Source organism: Ranitomeya variabilis, chromosome 7 (assembly GCF_051348905.1).
Source record: "Ranitomeya variabilis isolate aRanVar5 chromosome 7, aRanVar5.hap1, whole genome shotgun sequence".
NCBI lineage: Eukaryota > Metazoa > Chordata > Amphibia > Anura > Dendrobatidae > Ranitomeya > Ranitomeya variabilis.
In genome coordinates, this window is record NC_135238.1 from 177,199,302 (window position 1) to 177,216,219 (window position 16,918).

Genomic DNA, 16,918 nt, shown 5'->3' on the forward strand with positions numbered 1-16,918 from the left:
GCACTCATAGCAAGTCAGCAATTCTGCTACATGCAGATGATCTGATAATCGCCTGTATGTAGCAGAGCCAATCAGGTTATGGCAGCTTCTAGTGTCCCATGGAGACTATTGAAGCATGCCAAAAGTAAAAAAAAAAAAAAGTTTTTAAAAATATAAAAAAACAAAAATATATAAAAGTACAAATCACCCCCCTTTCTCCCCATTCAAAATAAAACAATAAAAAAATAAAAAATACATCTATTTGATATCGCTGCGTTCAGAATCGCCCGATCTATCAATAAAAAAAAGGATTAACCTTATCACTAAACAGCGTAGCAGAAAAAAAGTAAAAAGGACAGAATTATGTTTTTTTGGTTGCGACATTGCATTAAAATGCTATAACGGGCAATCAAAAGATCATATCTGCATCAAAATGGTATAATTAAAAACACCAGTTCGAAACGCAAAAAAATAAGCCTTCACCCAACCCGAGATCCCAAAAAATGGAGACGCTACGGGTATTGGAAAATGGCGCAATTTGTTTTGGGTTTTTTTTAGCAAAGTTTAGAAAAAAAATTTCACCACTTAGACAAAAAAGAACCTAGACATATTTGGTGATCAAAAAATAAAAAAAAGTTATGGCTCTGGAAGAAGGGGAGCAAAAAATGAAAATGCAAAACCAAAAATACCTTTAGTCGGTAAGGGGTTAAGTTGAGGGTTCCAACAATAAGATGTCCACCAGGTCCCTCTGAGCAGAAGCAGATCTTCTGTGTGAACCCACACTGAAACATTTATTCAAACACTACAATATACCTATACAGAGATTTTTCAGCCATCAATGTTTCTGTGCCTGTTCCTGTATCTGTGTCTGGGCGGATACTTCCATTTATTGGCCTGTTACCCTTGTATATCCTGCATCTACTTTGCTTTGGATTGATCTTGGTTCTTGGCAAATGTTTTATTCTTTTAAAGACATTTTGGAGAATTTACAAAATTGATAAATGACATTCTTTACTAGCATGTACTGGTAAAGTGCATTCATATTTTTAAAATAATAAGTTTTCAGTGGAAGAACCAAGGTATGTTTTGCATTGATGCCAAGCAGCACCTGACTCAACAGCTGAGATAGATGGGGCATATTTCCTGAACTACATCATGTTGTATGTGTCTGTCACCACTGGCCGGTGATTGTGTGTAGTGTATGTATATGTATATTTATAATGTTGCTGACAAAGAATGTGAGTCTGGGCACAATGCCGATAAAATAATCACAAGTAGCTTTGTGTAGTCTGCATGTGACCTGGGTACTTTGTAAGATTTATCTATCCCATGCCTCGCATACACAAACAGAGCCCTATAAATACTGAGCGCTGTGATAACACAGTGGAGGGCTATTGGGATGGACAACGTGAGGAGCCGAGTTCTACACAAGCTGCAGGTTATATCAGAAATGGGCCATAAGCAGCATCCGGCCCCAGAGAACATTTTCCTTGCAGCACTAGAGGCTGGAAACCTTGGCCTTGTCCAACTTCTGGGATCCAGGCATGCAGACTGTGTGCTAAACATCAGAGGGGAGGAAATGGGGTATCAGCCACAGACCCCTGCAAGGTTTGGCCTGGCAGGTATGATGGTTTAATGTTCGTGTGTCAATAGTATAGGAATGTTATTTAAGGGGCCATTGCCATCTTCTTAGATGGGGGGAATTGCAAAGTGCATGTAAAAAAGCTAATTTGAACTGTGCATATCTGGCGATTCATGCTGCACAATCCACAGGCAACATGAATCAGGGCTTGGCTGCATGATGCAGTCAGGTATATTATTCTATGAAACATTACGGCATGTCTAAGAAAATATACCTTAAAGATTCGGCTGGAGACTGTAGACGGAGGCATGTTGGTCTTAAAGGGAAACATGAAAGGTGCGCCAAACTTGCTTATGAAATGAAAACTTTTTTATGTCTGGCTAAAGTAAAATCTATACTGAGCTAAATGGAAAGAGAAAAGTGGCCCTCACCCGATAACATACCTTCTTTATTAAAGTCTTTTAAAACATATTGGCAGGCAGAGGAACAGCAGATGCGGCTAGTAAGGCTCCCATCGTTTCACGTACTCGAACGCTTCGTCTCCCTGCCTATATTTTTTAAAGGACTTTAATAAAGAAGTTATTTTATTGGGTGAGTGCACCACATCCCTCCCATCTTTTTTGGGTTTTAATTATCAGTGGAAAACGCAACCTAGAGGACCCCACCCATGTTCAACTGATATTGACGAGTTGTTTCTCTTTCTCTGATGATATCCTAGTTATATCTATATTGCAAGTGTGAGTTTTAGGGCGCAGACAGACGGCCATATTTTTCATGTGAAGATCACATTGGAATCTCGGACTGGCCCGCCACCACTCCTGACCTGAGCGTGACAGCAAATAAAATACACCATTTTGTCACACTCAGGTCAGGAGAGGTGCCTGGCCAGTCCATGCACTACAATGCGATCCTCGTACAAGAAATAGAGCGGTCTGTCTGCACCTTTATGGGGACTCAGTCCCCTATAGGACCGCATAAATAGTTTAAATCACGTTTAGGGGTGGACAGACTCCCCACAATTTTATTAGTCAGAATTTATTAGCTGGGATTAAGTTTAATTTGTTACTTTTTTAAAACTGTGCCAAAGCAGATGGTACGAGCCACTGAGTTCAGTGATTGGCTGAAACAGTTATGTGCGCTGTCAACGCAACATCACCATTGTGGCCAAAAGACTGAGACCCAAGCAGTGGCGGGAAACTGGCATTGGACACCAGGAAGAATGAAGACCTTATATATTTGTTCTTTTAGAAATTTTACAACAATTTGAAAAACCCCTTTAATATTAGTATTCTCCAATGTTCTAATATATTGTGTAACATCATTTGTCCAATCACCATTTCATCATTTTTAATTATCTCAGGATTGTGGACGCTGGATTATACACAAGAAGTAACATCACCCTTATGCATAACTGCTTCCCATGGTTACACAGACTGTGTCCGATATCTACTGCATCGACGTGCAGATCCCAATGCTGCACCTGGGGGGCGCTCTCCACTGCACGAAGCCTGCGCTGGAGCTCATGATGCATGTGTCCAACTACTGCTAGAACATGGAGCCCATACTAACCACCGCAGTGATGATGGTCTTACCCCTCTACACCTCTGTGATGTGAAAAGCTCTTTAAGGTAGAAACAGTGCAACTTATGTTCCTCTAAATTTTAAACTTCGCTTTTCATTTCATAACTTCATTAGTCAATGTCTCTGATATAGTCATCTAGGCTAGAACAATCCCAGGTAATTGCAGCCAATGGAAAGAAAATGTTCTTATGTTTGAAAGAGATAGAGATCACCAAGATTATGATGCCAAACAGCCACATTAGCCCCTTCTGCAACATAGAAGATGACAGAATAATAAATGGCACATAGAGAAGCCAACAGGTCCTTAAATTGTTTTAGATTTTTCATTCGAGATGAGAATCCTAAAGATACACCAGTGTAAATAATAATTCTCTCTTTATTATTATTATTATTATTATTTATTGTTATAGCGCCATTTATTCCATGGCGCTTTACAAGTGAGGAGGGGTATATATAATAAAAACAAGTACAATAATCTTGAACAATACAAGTCATAACTGGTACAGTAGGAGAGAGGACCCTGCCCGCGAAGGCTCACAATCTACAAGGGATGGGTGAGAATACAGTAGGTGAGGGTAGAGCTGGTCATGCAGCGGTTTGGTCGATCGGTGGTTACTGCAGGTTGTAGGCTTGTCGGAAGAGGTGGGTCTTCAGATTCTTTTTGAAGGTTTCGATGGTGGGCGAGAGTCTGATGTGTTGTGGTAGAGGGTTCCAGAGTAGGGGTGATACGCGAGAGAAATCTTGTATACGATTGTGGGAAGAGGAGATAAGAGGGGAGTAGAGAAGGAGATCTTGTGAGGATCGGAGGGTGCGTGTAGGAAAGTACCGGGAGATGAGGTCACAGATGTAAGGAGGAGACAGGTTGTGGATGGCTTTGTACGTCATGGTTAGGGTTTTGTACTGGAGTCTCTGGGCAATGGGGAGCCAGTGAAGGGATTGACAGAGGGGAGAGGCCGGAGAATAGCGCGGGGACAGGTGGATTAGTCGGGCAGCAGAGTTTAGAATAGATTGGAGGGGTGCGAGAGTGTTTGAGGGGAGGCCACAGAGCAGGAGGTATTTATACCTCTTTATAAATTTTATTATTCATTTTTCCCATCAGTAACTTTTGAAATGGGACATTACTAATTGTCAATATTCTCACACCTGATATAAGAAAAATGGTTAATTTTCTAAATTAATGTTAACTAAACTATCCTACTGTTTGTGTCTACAGGTCCTTTGCAAATCTTTTGCCCTGATTGTTGCACACCAGTCTTAATGAACGAAGCGCTGAACTGAGATTCTCCAAAATCACTAAAAGATGTGTTTTTCTTAAAAGGCAATCCCCTTGAACAAAATACATTTTACTTAATAGATCTTGAAATAAAAATAAGTCCCAAGATTGGATGTGTTAAAGGGAATCTGTCACCTACTTTTTCGCCTATAAGCTGCGGCCACCGCCATTAGGGGCTTATCTACAGCATTCTGTAATGCTGTAGATAAGCCCCCGATGTATCCTGAAAGAGGAGAAAAACAAGTTAGATTATACTCACCCAGGGGCGGTCCATATGCGGTCCGGTCCGATGGGGGTCGCGGTCCGGGTCCGGCGCCTCCCACCTTCATGCGATGACATCCTCTTCCTTACTTCCTGTCGCGGACCCTGAGCAGGTGTACTTTATCTGCCCTGTAGAGTGCAGAGCAAAGTACAGCAGTTCGCAGGCACCGGGAAAGGTCCGAGAAGTCCAGCCCCTGCACACTGCAGTACTTTACGCTGCCCTTAACAGGGCAGATAAAGCATGCCTGCGCCGCAGCCACGACAACAAGCAAGGAAGAGGACGTCATCGCATGAAGATGGGAGGTGTGGCACCCCAGGAGTTCAGGTACCACAGTGGTGCTGCCTTCCTCTCGGGGAGGGTAGTGCCATGCCTGGATACAGGAGGGATCCCTTTGGCAAGGTAAACTATACACACACACATTCTGAATCCAGGACAGAAGGGGGAGCTCTAAACCCAGTTTTAGGGGAGAGCCTCCCTCTATTAACATCCTGGTCTGGAGGAGGAGTCAGTTAGTTGGTCCTTTGAGACCAGAGAGAGCACACGTGTGGTGTAGACGAGACGAGCAGGGAATGAGCAGAGGAGTGTTTAGGGGCGCAAGGAGGCTGCGATTGGGCCTCCTCAGAGCCAGAGCGCAGAAACCGAGCACCGGTAGCCCAAGGCTGTGGGGAGCTGCAAGCCCCATAGCAGAACCGGAGGGCATAGGACTGTATGTAAACTGCACATACAACACCTGAGGTACAGCAGCAGATAGAGCTTGGAGTCACCATGCCAGAGACCCAAAGAGAACGGCTCAAGTGGCGTACCATGCATGTACTGTCCAAATACAGGAGAGAAAGGGGTACCTTGCCAGCAAGCTACAGGGAGCAAGTGGCCAGAAAACCTGCGCATAGTGGAAGGCTCTCCATCTGACCTGCCAAGAGGATTCCTACTGCCTGGACTCCTTCTGTACCTGTTGCCGGTACCCTGGACTGTGGCCTGCTACCATCAGTAAACCAGGTAAAGACTGCAACCTTGTGTCCTCCGTTATTTACTGGCAGCCCATCATCCTTGCCATACACCTTGGGAGCCCTGGGGACCCCGCTTCACCTGTGGGAAGCGTCACCTTCCAACCGCCATACCATCACCCCAGAGGACACCTTTAAGCGGCGTCGGTCCCTACTGACCGAAAACCACAGGTGGCGTCACAAATACAGATTCGAATACAGACTGTATTCACCAAACCCTTAAAAGACTATTCCCCTTTTAGCTTGAGTGCCCAGGGCACGGACCAGGTCGCAGCCACCGTGACATCCCGTTTAAGTGCGACCGGACCCGGTGCCGAGTACCCCAAGCCCTGGCGGGTGACTCAGAGACTCCGGACACGGACTGTGACGTCCATCGGACCGGACCGCCTCTGGGTGAGTATAATCTAAGTTCTTTTTCTTATCTTTCAGGTAACATCAAGGGCTTATCTACAGCATTACAGAATGCTGTAGATAAGCCCCTGATGGCGGTGGCCGCAGCTTATATACGAAAAAGCAGGTGGCAGATTCCTTTTAAAACAATGTTCCTGTCCTGAGATAATTTTATAAATGTGCCCCTGCTGTGTATTGTGTAATGGCTGTGTCTCACCATGCAAGGCTGCTCCAGTTTATGATCTGATCATACCACATCTACTGGGCAGGAGAGGAAGCAAAATAGAGTATATGGACAGGTGTTCTACCTCACAGAAAGAAGCAGCAATAAAGATCCCGTGCTGTCCTGTCTGTATACTCTTTTGCTTCCTCCCCTGCCCTGGAGCTGTGGTACGATCAGACCATGTTCCTGTACGGTCAAAGTCATTACACAGGACATAGCAGTCAGGGGCATATATATAATAGGTGCAAGGGTTGCAATAGCACTCAGACCTTGCAGACTAGAGGCCCCAAAAGATCTCTTTGCCCCAATATGACAAGACTATTACTTTTACTGTAAAGACCTATGTTAATTGGGGGCCCTGCTGGAGATTTTGCATTGGGAAACATGAGCTTCAAGTTTCGCCACTGATAGCCGGGGCACATTTATAAGATTATGTCCACACAGGAACATTTTAATTTAACACATCTAATTGTGGAAATTATTATTATTCAAAGATCTGTTGACAAAAATATAATTTGTTTGTGGGAAAATCTATTTAATGAATTTGGTGCATCTTACAACTACCATGAGCCTCCTCCAGAAATGTTTCTCCAGCCAGGATGTTTGCCAACCTTATGTTGGCCCAGCTTTGCGCACATCGTCAGAGCTAACAGAGACTGGAGTAAAAACATCAAAAATCTCAAAATTTTTGTGTGATTCTTCAGTTGCACAAAAAATATGTCTTTTTAATCAGTTTTACGCCAGATATGAAGAAGCAGTGCACATTTTTGACTCCTGCTCCATCATTCTCTATGGGGCTATCAAGCATTGCTCTCCTGTTTTTCCACCAGCCCCATAGAGAATGAATGGAGAGGAGGTTGGACACTTGACCTGCCTCTAAAAGTGCTCCATCAGGGATACAAAATTACCCGTTTTGCCCATCAGTGCAGGCTCCTGCCCTTGGATCCTCACCAATCAGTAAGTTGCCAATATAGCCTTATCTATATTTTTCCCTAGATGTGCAGAGGTCCTCCTTCAACATGGTGCCCTTGTGAATCAACCCACAGAGGTAAAGCAGGACACTCCGCTTCACATTGTTGCACGCCTCGGACTATTGGGTCATGTAGGATTATACCTACGCTATGGAGCAGACATTAATGCTAGGAATGCTGATGGTGAGACTCCATTGATTTTAGCTTGTGGAGGGAAATGTGATGATGAGGATACCTGTCTGCAAATTTGCAGCCTTCTTCTAGAGAAGGGAGCAGACCCGGAAGCCCAAGACGAACAAGAAAGAAGACCCCTTCACCATGCCTGCAGAAAAGCTGAACACAATGTGATGGAGTTGCTCTTTAAATATAATGCCGATGTCAATGCTGCTGATTATAATGGAGCCCTGCCATTGAGCTGTGTATTACAAAATGCTGAGCTGTATGAAGACAAGAGACCTCATCTTGCTGTACGTACCCTACTAAACCATGGAGCCCGCGGTGTGCATCCTGAGGCTTTTGGAAAGGTAAAAAAAAAATTAAAAATTTTGTTACAACTCAAGGGTAAATTAGCACTCGGGTTTCCCTTTTCTGGAATAAATGGTGGGCACACAAAACATTTCACTCCGACAGGAAGGATTAGGTTCAAAACAGTCCACAATCAATGAGATTATCTTGATACACAGCAAACCTTCCTACATCAAAGTGCAAAATAAAATCCTGCGCCGACTGATCACTGACTAAACTACACAGCTCCACAACTGCCCAGGGTCTGAGCCTAGTGCCCAATACCCCAAAAATGCAACATAATCCATACCAGTCCAATAGTGATGGCTCTCACATACCTGTATAGAATTGTACCATGCTGTGAAATACTGTATGTTGGCTCGATATAAATGAGGATTGTTATTATTATTAATATTATTATTATTGTCTAACTTAGATGGTATTCTAGAATATGTATGTATACAGCAGCCACATAGTATATAGCACAGGCCACGTAGTATATAGGAGCCATGTAGTATATAGCATACAAATAGTACGTGGCCTGTGCTATATAGTATGTGGCTGCTATATACATACATACATATTGTAGAATACCCGATGCGTTAATACAGGCCACGCAATATATAACACAGCCCAAACAGTATATAACACAGCCCACGTACTATATAACACAGCCCACGCAGTATATAGCAGCCACGTAGTATATAACACAGGCGACATAGTATATAACACAGGCCACGCAATATATAGCACAGCCCACGCAGTACAAAACACAGGCCACATACGTAGCATGTAACACTGGCCATGTAGTATATAGCAGCCATGTAGTATATAGCACTGCCCACGTAGTATATAGCAGCCATGTAGTATATAACGCAGCCCACACAGTATCTAACACAGGCCAAGTAGTATACAGCAGCCATGTAGTATATAACACTGCCCACGTAGTATATAGCAGCCATGTAGTATATAACACTGCCCACGTAGTATATAGCAGCCATGTAGTATATAGTACTGCCCACGTAGTATATAGCAGCCATGTAGTATATAACACTGCCCACGTAGTATATAGCAGCCATGTAGTATATAGTACTGTCCACGTAGTATATAGTAGCCATGTAGTATATAGTACTGCCCATGTAGTATATAGCAGCCATGCAGTATATAACGCAGCCCACGTAGTATATAGCAGCCATGTAGTATATAGTACTATCCACGTAGTATATAGCAGACATGTAGTATATAGTACTGCCCACGTAGTATATAGCAGCCATGTAGTATATAGTACTGCCCACGTAGTATATAGCAGCCATGTAGTATATAGCACTGCCCATGTAGTATATAGCAGCCATGTAGTATATAGTACTGCCCACGTAGTATATAGCAGCCATGTAGTATATAGTATTGCCCACGTAGTATATAGCAGCCATGTAGTATATAACGCAGCCCACGCAGTATTTAGCAGTGTGGGCACCATATCCCTGTTAAAAAAAAGAATTAAAAAATAGTTACATACTCACCTCCTGGGATCCAATGGTGCTGTGCCGATGCGCGCGCGGCTGCCGCCATCTTCCGTTCCCAGGATGCATTGCGAAATTACCCAGATGACTTAGCGGTATCGTGAGACCGCTAAGTCTTCTGGGTAATTTCGCAATGCATCGCCGGGAAAGGAAGATGGCGGCCGGCGCGAGCGGCTCGGCGGACTACGGAGGGTGAGTATAGCAGGTTTTTTGTTTTTTTTATTATTTTTAACATTACATTTTTTACTATTGATGCCGCATAGGCAGCATCAATAGTAAAAAGTTGGGGACACACAGGGTTAATAGCAGCGGTAACAAGTGTGTTACCCGCGGCATAACGCGGTCCGTTACCGCCTGCATTAACCCTGTGTTAGCGGTGACCAGAGGGGAGTATGCGGGCGCCGGGCACTGACTGCGGGGAGTAAGGAGCGGCCATTTTCTTCCGGACTGTGCCCATCGCTGATTGGTCGTGGCTGTTTTGCCGCGACCAATCAGCGACTTGGATTTCCATGACAGACAGAGGCCGCGACCAATGAATATCCGTGACAGACAGACAGACAGAAGGACAGACAGAAAGATGGAAGTGACGCTTAGACAATTATATAGTAGACAGGGCCGGCTCCAAGTTTTTGAGGGCCCTGGGCCAAAGAGTCTCAGTGGGCCCCCTACTTTAACACATACCACGATTCATGATGTACAGATACAGCAGAGAAATATACCACAGCCAAGTAGCCTATAACACAGCCTACGTAGAATATAACACAGCCCATGCAGCATATAGCACAGCCACGTAGCATATAGCACAGGCCACGTAGTATATAGCACAGGCCACGTAGTATATAGCACAGGCCACGTAGCATATAACACAACCCACGTAGCGTATAGCACATCCCACGTAGCATATAGCACATCCCACGTAGCATATAACACAGCCACATAGCATATAGCACAGCCACGTAGCATATAGCACAGCCCACGTAGCATATAACACAGCCACATAGCATATAGCACAGCCACGTAGTATATAGCACAGCCACGTAGTATATAGCACAGCCACGTAGTATATAGCACAGCCCACGCAGTATATAGCACAGCACATGCAGTGTATAACACAGCCCATGTAGTATATAGCACAGCCACATAGTATATAACACAGCTCACGCAGTGTATAACAGCCCACGCAGTGTATAGCACAGCCCACATAGTATATTGCACAGCCCACGTAGTATATAACACAGCCCACGCAGTGTCTAACAGCCCATGTAGTATATAGCATAGCCCACGCAGTGTATAACACAGCCCGCGCAATATATAGCACAGCCCACGTAGGATATAACACAGGCAGCCCACGTAGTATAATATACTACGTGGGCTGCCTGTGTTATATACTATGTGGCTGTGCTATATGTTACATAGTAGATATCAAATCAGTGATACATGTCAGAAAATGTCAACTATGTGGGTTTAGGACCCAACTAATTGTTAAAACATGAGATGCAATGCAATAGTGATCTTAGTGTCCCTTTTCACATAAAACAAGAACTAACATGATTCTTGAAGGTGTTGCTTTTGTGAAAATCAATATAACATAATGTGCACATGCTGGAATTTATAGCAGTTCCAGCTTTAAGATCCCATAGAACACAGATTCTGCTGCAGATATCATTTTAAGGTCTTATGCAGACGAGCAGATAAATCAGATGTGTGCTAGGCGATTTTTCATCAGACAGGACTCTGACCAATGTTATTCAACAGTGCGTTTAAGATGAATTATTTCTTCCTTGGTTCGAGTGTGCGTGAGAAAAAAATCGGGTGAAATTCACACATTCAAGTCTGTGGCTCGGATCCCACACGGACCATCAGAGTTACATCCAATTTTAAGGATAGATTTCTGTTATGATCCTAGGAAACTGAAAATAGATAGCACATGGTCTTAAAAAACAGACACAAGGATGGCACATGGATGAAAATCTGATAAAAATTAGAAAGAAATCATCTAAGTTTTCTAGATGAAACTCAGATGATTCTTCATACACTCGTCTGCAGGCGCCCAAAGGCCAAGTGCGCACATCCGTATTTTCAAACTGAGTGCTGTCCATATAAAAATATGACAACACACGGACAGCATTCGGACCAATGTTATTCAATGGGGCTTTACAGACGATCAATTTTTTTTTTCACAGACCAAATCTGCTTGTGACAAAAATGGCAGCATTCACAAACTTCATTCATGTTTCAGATGAGACTTCCCCATTCAGTATAGCATCTGATTTTTACTGATAAATTGCAAGTCTTCAATACAGAAAACAGTATTTAGTCTTGTATACTTTTAATAATTGTCTGATTTTTCTGGATGAAGTTCGGATGATTTTTTATACGCTTGTGTGAACTTTGCATAAGGGCTCTTTCACATGTCCTGATATTTCCGGTACCGGAAAAAACAGTACCGCTGGAGATATCAGTGTCTGTGTGTGCATAATACTTGTGGCATACGTGTAGCAACCGTGTGCCGCCCATGTGCTACATGAGTTCCACATGTACTGGCACATGGAAATCAGCGGTACTGTTCACTGAAGACAGCTCGCATCATTCTCCCCTGCTCGCACTGCGATCAGCGCGAGCAGGGAACAATGTTAAGAGTTGTATTCAGCTAATAATAGCATGAGCAGGCGATGGCTGATGGGAGCATTTTTGAGCCACCACCTGCGCTATAAATAAATACATAAATAAATAAATAGAAGCCTTGGTTTCCCCTGTATTTTTGATAACCAGCCAGGAAAAACTCACAGCTGCGGCCTCCACCCTCAGCTGTAAGCTTCAGCAAAGCTGGTTATCAAGAATAGAGGGGTCCCCATGCTTTTTTTTTTTTTGTAAATAAATAGTTTTAAAAAAACGGCATGGGGTCTCCCCCATTTTTGACAGCCAGCCAAGCTAAAGCAGGCAGATGGGGCCTGGTACTCTCAGGCTGGTAAGGGGCCATTGATACAGCCCTCAGTCTAAAAATAGCAGCCCAGAAAAGGCACACAGAAGCACCAATTCTGGAGCTTTGCCCAGCTCTTCCCACTTGCCCTGTAGTGATGGCAAGTGGGGTTCATATCTGTAGGGTTGATGTCACCTTTGTATTGTCTGGTGACATCCAGCCCAAGGATTAGTAATGGAGAGGCGTCTGTATGATGCCTTTCCATTACTAATCCTTTAATTATATTGTAAATAAACGCACAGCAAGTATAAAGTATTTTATTGGAAATAAAACCAAAACAATCTTTTCCATTTTTATGTAAAAATAACAAACACAGTTATACTGATCTAATGCCCATTCCATTGAAGCCCTTGTCTCCTGTAATAGAACAAATAATAAAAAGCAACAATATCCCTCACCTGTCCGACGTTCTGTACCACACCATAATCCATGTCTGGCGATAAACAGTTTTCAACCTGGACGGTGCCAAGATGTGACCATCCAGGCTGAGAACCACTGATCAATGAGCTGCTGTGAGCACAGCATCAGTGAGCAGCAGTGACCTCATCAAGGTTGCAGTGGGTCACTCAGGGTTGAGCCGCGCTGACCTCAGCACCTTGAGAAAAAGTCAGTGATGAGATCACCTCAGTTCAGGGTCCCGTTTGGAAATGCAGCCTCAGTGACCCACAGTAACCTTGATGATGTCACCGCTGCTCACTGATGCTGCACTCGCAGCAGCTCATTCATCAGTGGTTCTCAACCTGTACGGTCAGATCTGCAGGCAGCTATTTTTAGGCTGGGGGCCATATCAATGGCCCCTTACCAGCCTGAGACTACCAGCTCCCAGCTATCTGCTTTAACAAGGCTGGTTGTCAAAAATAGGGGAGACACCACGCCATAATTTAAATCATTAAAAAAAACAGCCTGGGGACCACTCTAGTCTTGATAACCAGCCTTGCTTAAGCTTACAGCTGAGGGTTGCAGCCCGCAGCTGTCAGTTTTGCCTGACTGGTTATCAAAAATACAGGGAAAGCCATGCCTTTTTTTATTTATTTATAGCGCAGGCGGAGGGTGATTATTACTTACATCAGCAGCCGCTTGATCGCTTGCTTATCAGTTGAATACAATTCTCATCATTCTCGCACTGATCTCATCTCAAGCAGGGGAAAATGATGAGAGCGTTCTTCAGCACCCAGCGCTGGGGAACAGTGCTAACAGTACAGCCACTTCCCTGGTGCCGGTACGTGTCACACTGATGACACACGGATGTCATTCATGTGTCATCAGTGTGTGTGGGACGTTTTGCGTCGCGTGCTGCTCTTAAAAAACTGACATGTCACCGTATTTTGCCCACGGACACACGGTCTGTGGAAACAAGGACATGTGCATGACATGTGTAAGTGTCTCTGGTAGGTGTGAAAACTGTCACCACACTGACGTGTGGATGAGCCCTACGAATGCTGATCTACAGTTTTACCAGTTTACCATTGAACAACAAACATATGTAGATGTATATGCTAGAGATCTATATGTTATCTTTGCAGGTTCTGCGTTGTTGTTCTGCTCTTCCTGAACTGATTGCAATGCTTTACAACTCATACTTAAACCTTGAAGTCTGCAGCAAATGGAGACAAGACATCCCTCACGATGTGTTTCAGGTCAGAAAGATTTTGGAAAACTGCTGATCCTATTTGTAGCAGCTTATTATGAACCCTTTTAAAATTGGTGGCTTATCTTCGGGATACGTCATCAATATTAGATTGTTGGGTCTCACAATGGCACCCTTCTGTTCAGCGGTTTGAAAAGCCTGCAGCAGTTTCTTGAGTGTTTCCATCAGCTTACTAGCTTCTCCGTACTTGCATGTGCCATATTTTTTGTAGGACCATATTCTGGTGACGTGAATAGGACAAAACCTTCTATCACCACGGTGAAAAGTACAACAAGCAAATAGGAACAAGCTTGAAACTTAATAAAAACATTGGAGAAGTCACAGCACCACAAACTCTTCAAACAGCTGATCAACAGAGGAAGTGGCAATAGTCGGTCCCCCCATTGATCTAATATTGATCAATGGGGGACTGGATAATCACTTTTAATAACTGGACTGGATGCCAGTTTTCCTTTGTTGACTGAAGTTCCCAGGTTAGGTTTCATGTACCCACCAGAGTCTTATGTGAGGAGCATTTATAATAGTACACACACTCCCTATGGCTCTATAAAAGGTCCAAACACTCTGTATGCCACCATATCATGCTTTTACATGGAACCAAATCGTTGTGGTCAATTTGTTAAGACTGACCCAAAGTGTAAAAACTGGCTCTATTGCAATGGATAAAACACCCCTCTCTTAGAATATCAATGACTCCTTTGAGACTCTCAATGCTTCATCACTATCCCACATTATTTTTTTTCTTCTAGGCTCATCATTCCTTCTACACAACATTCTTCGGTGTTTCCGGAGGAGTGCGATCACTGCAGCACATGTGCAGATTTTCACTCCGCAAACATTTTGGTAGTCATTGTCATCTTTTCATTCCTTTACTACCAATCCCTACAGTTATTAAAGACTATGTTCTGCTCTCCACGGAGCAGCGCACCAGCCTTCTTTGAATCACTAGACTGACTATGAATGCAGCCTGTCGTGTGAATGCAACGCCCTGGAAATGTATTTCATCACCTATCGGCCAATGTTTTTATTTTTCTATTGATCATCTTTATTTTCTTTTATGTGGCTTGTGAAATGTATCATTTGAGTTAATGTGCAACTAAAATCCCCTTACTATGATGGAAAGACACTGTTGCAAACATTGGAATAGGCACTTTCTTTAAAGGGGTAGCTATATCCACATGTTATGACATAAATATATACCCGCGTCTCTCTATCTCTACAGTGAAGTATCAGCCGTTGCTGATTAATGTTAAGCTTCTTGACTTTTTTATGCAATAGATTTTCAATTTTGTGTACAAGTTCATAACAATCACCCTATCACTGGATTAATTCCTTTTTATTTGTCTACATATCTAAACAGTTGGAGATTTGACTGACCAATAACTTTAATTTAGATAATTTTAAAAGCATGACAACTTCTCTGGGTTCTTGATGTATTCTACTTTTTTTTAAACAGCAATATGGTAAGTTCCATGTGTGTTGCATAGTCCAATAAGTTAATTGCAGGCTCATAGATATAAAATAAAGGGAGCCTTAATATTGCAGGCTCATAGATATAAAATAACTAGATGGTGGCCCGATTCTAACGCATCGGGTATTCTAGAATATGCATGTCCACGTAGTATATTGCCCAGTGACGTAGTATATTGCACAGCCACGTAGTATATTGCCCAGCCACGTAGTATATTGCCCAGTTACGTAGTATATTGCCCAGTGATGTAGTATATTGCCCAGTTACGTAGTATACAGCAGAGCCATGTAGTATATTGCCCAGTTACGTAGTATACAGCACAGAGCCACGTAGTATATTGCCCAGTTACATAGTATATTGCCCAGTTACGTAGTATATGCCCAGTTACGTAGTATATTGCCCAGTGACGTAGTATATTGCCCAGTGACGTAGTATACAGCACAGAGCCACGTAGTATATTGCCCAGCCACGTATGTCACAGGTTAAAAAATAAACATATACTCACCTTCCGAGGGACCCCTTGTAGTTCTGTCGCCTGTGTTCAGTTCAGGCGGCAGCTTCCGGTCCGAGGGTGTGATGAGGTCGCGGTCACATGATCGTGACGTGACGGCAGGTCCTTCTCGTGCAGGCGCGCAGGGCCTGCGATGACGTCGTGGTCACATGACTGTGACGTCATGGCAGGTCCTTCTCGCACACCAACCTTAGCACCGGAGCCTGCCGCTTGCATGGAGCGGTCACCGGAGCGTCGGAAAGGTGGCGGAAGGTGAGTATATAATGATTTTATTATTTTTAACATTAGATGTTTTTACTATTGAGGCTGCATAGGCAGCCTCAATAGTAAAAACTTGGTCACACAGGGTTAATAGCGGCGGTAACGGAGTGAGTTACCCGCGGCATAGCGCAGTCCGTTACTGCTGGTATTAACCCTGTGTGAGCCGTGACTGAGGGGAGTATGGAGCGGGCGCCGAGCACTGACTGCAGGGGAGTAGGGAGGGACTAATCGGACTGTGCCCGTCGCTGATTGGTCGCGGCAGCCATGACAGGCAGCTGGCGAGACCAATCAGCGAATGAATATCCGTGACGGAAGTTGCCGACAGAAAGACTTAAGTACCCCTTAGACAATTATATATATAGAAGGGAGCCTTAAAGCTTTCTAGATAGTGTATCTCCTTGTTTAGAGTGCTAAATTGATGTAAGGAGACTTATAGGCCATACATTGCTCATCAGGGAATTTAAATATCTAAATAGCCTCTTCAGAGGGCCAGAGGACAGGAACTCTAGTGCCACGCAATATAAATTGCAACACTAGAACTCCCTTTAAAGTTCTTTGCCACAATTTTTTCTTTAAATGTGTGCATATGTGTAGTGTGAGTGTATTAATATACTCACCTACCGCCATTATCTCCGATGTTCAGCGCCAAACTGTTCCTCTTCTCAGTGACGTCACCGCTCTTCATAATTTCTGGCTAAGGCTGTGCTCTCTTTGACTAATAGTGGCTTTCACAGTGTAATCCTATGGAACGTCAGAAC

General features: G+C 43.7%; 1 protein-coding gene across 1 annotated transcript; it reads left to right on the top strand.

The window, feature by feature from the left end:
* Nucleotides 1-1,378: 1,378 nt before the first annotated feature.
* Nucleotides 1,379-15,585, top strand: ASB18 (ankyrin repeat and SOCS box containing 18). Its single transcript, XM_077274930.1, has 5 exons — nt 1,379-1,601; nt 2,922-3,189; nt 7,291-7,789; nt 13,793-13,906; nt 14,667-15,585. Exons 1-5 carry the CDS (start codon nt 1,379-1,381, stop codon nt 14,856-14,858), a joined length of 1,296 nt encoding a protein of 431 aa, XP_077131045.1. The 3' UTR covers nt 14,859-15,585.
* The last annotated feature ends 1,333 nt before the right edge of the window (nt 15,586-16,918 follow it).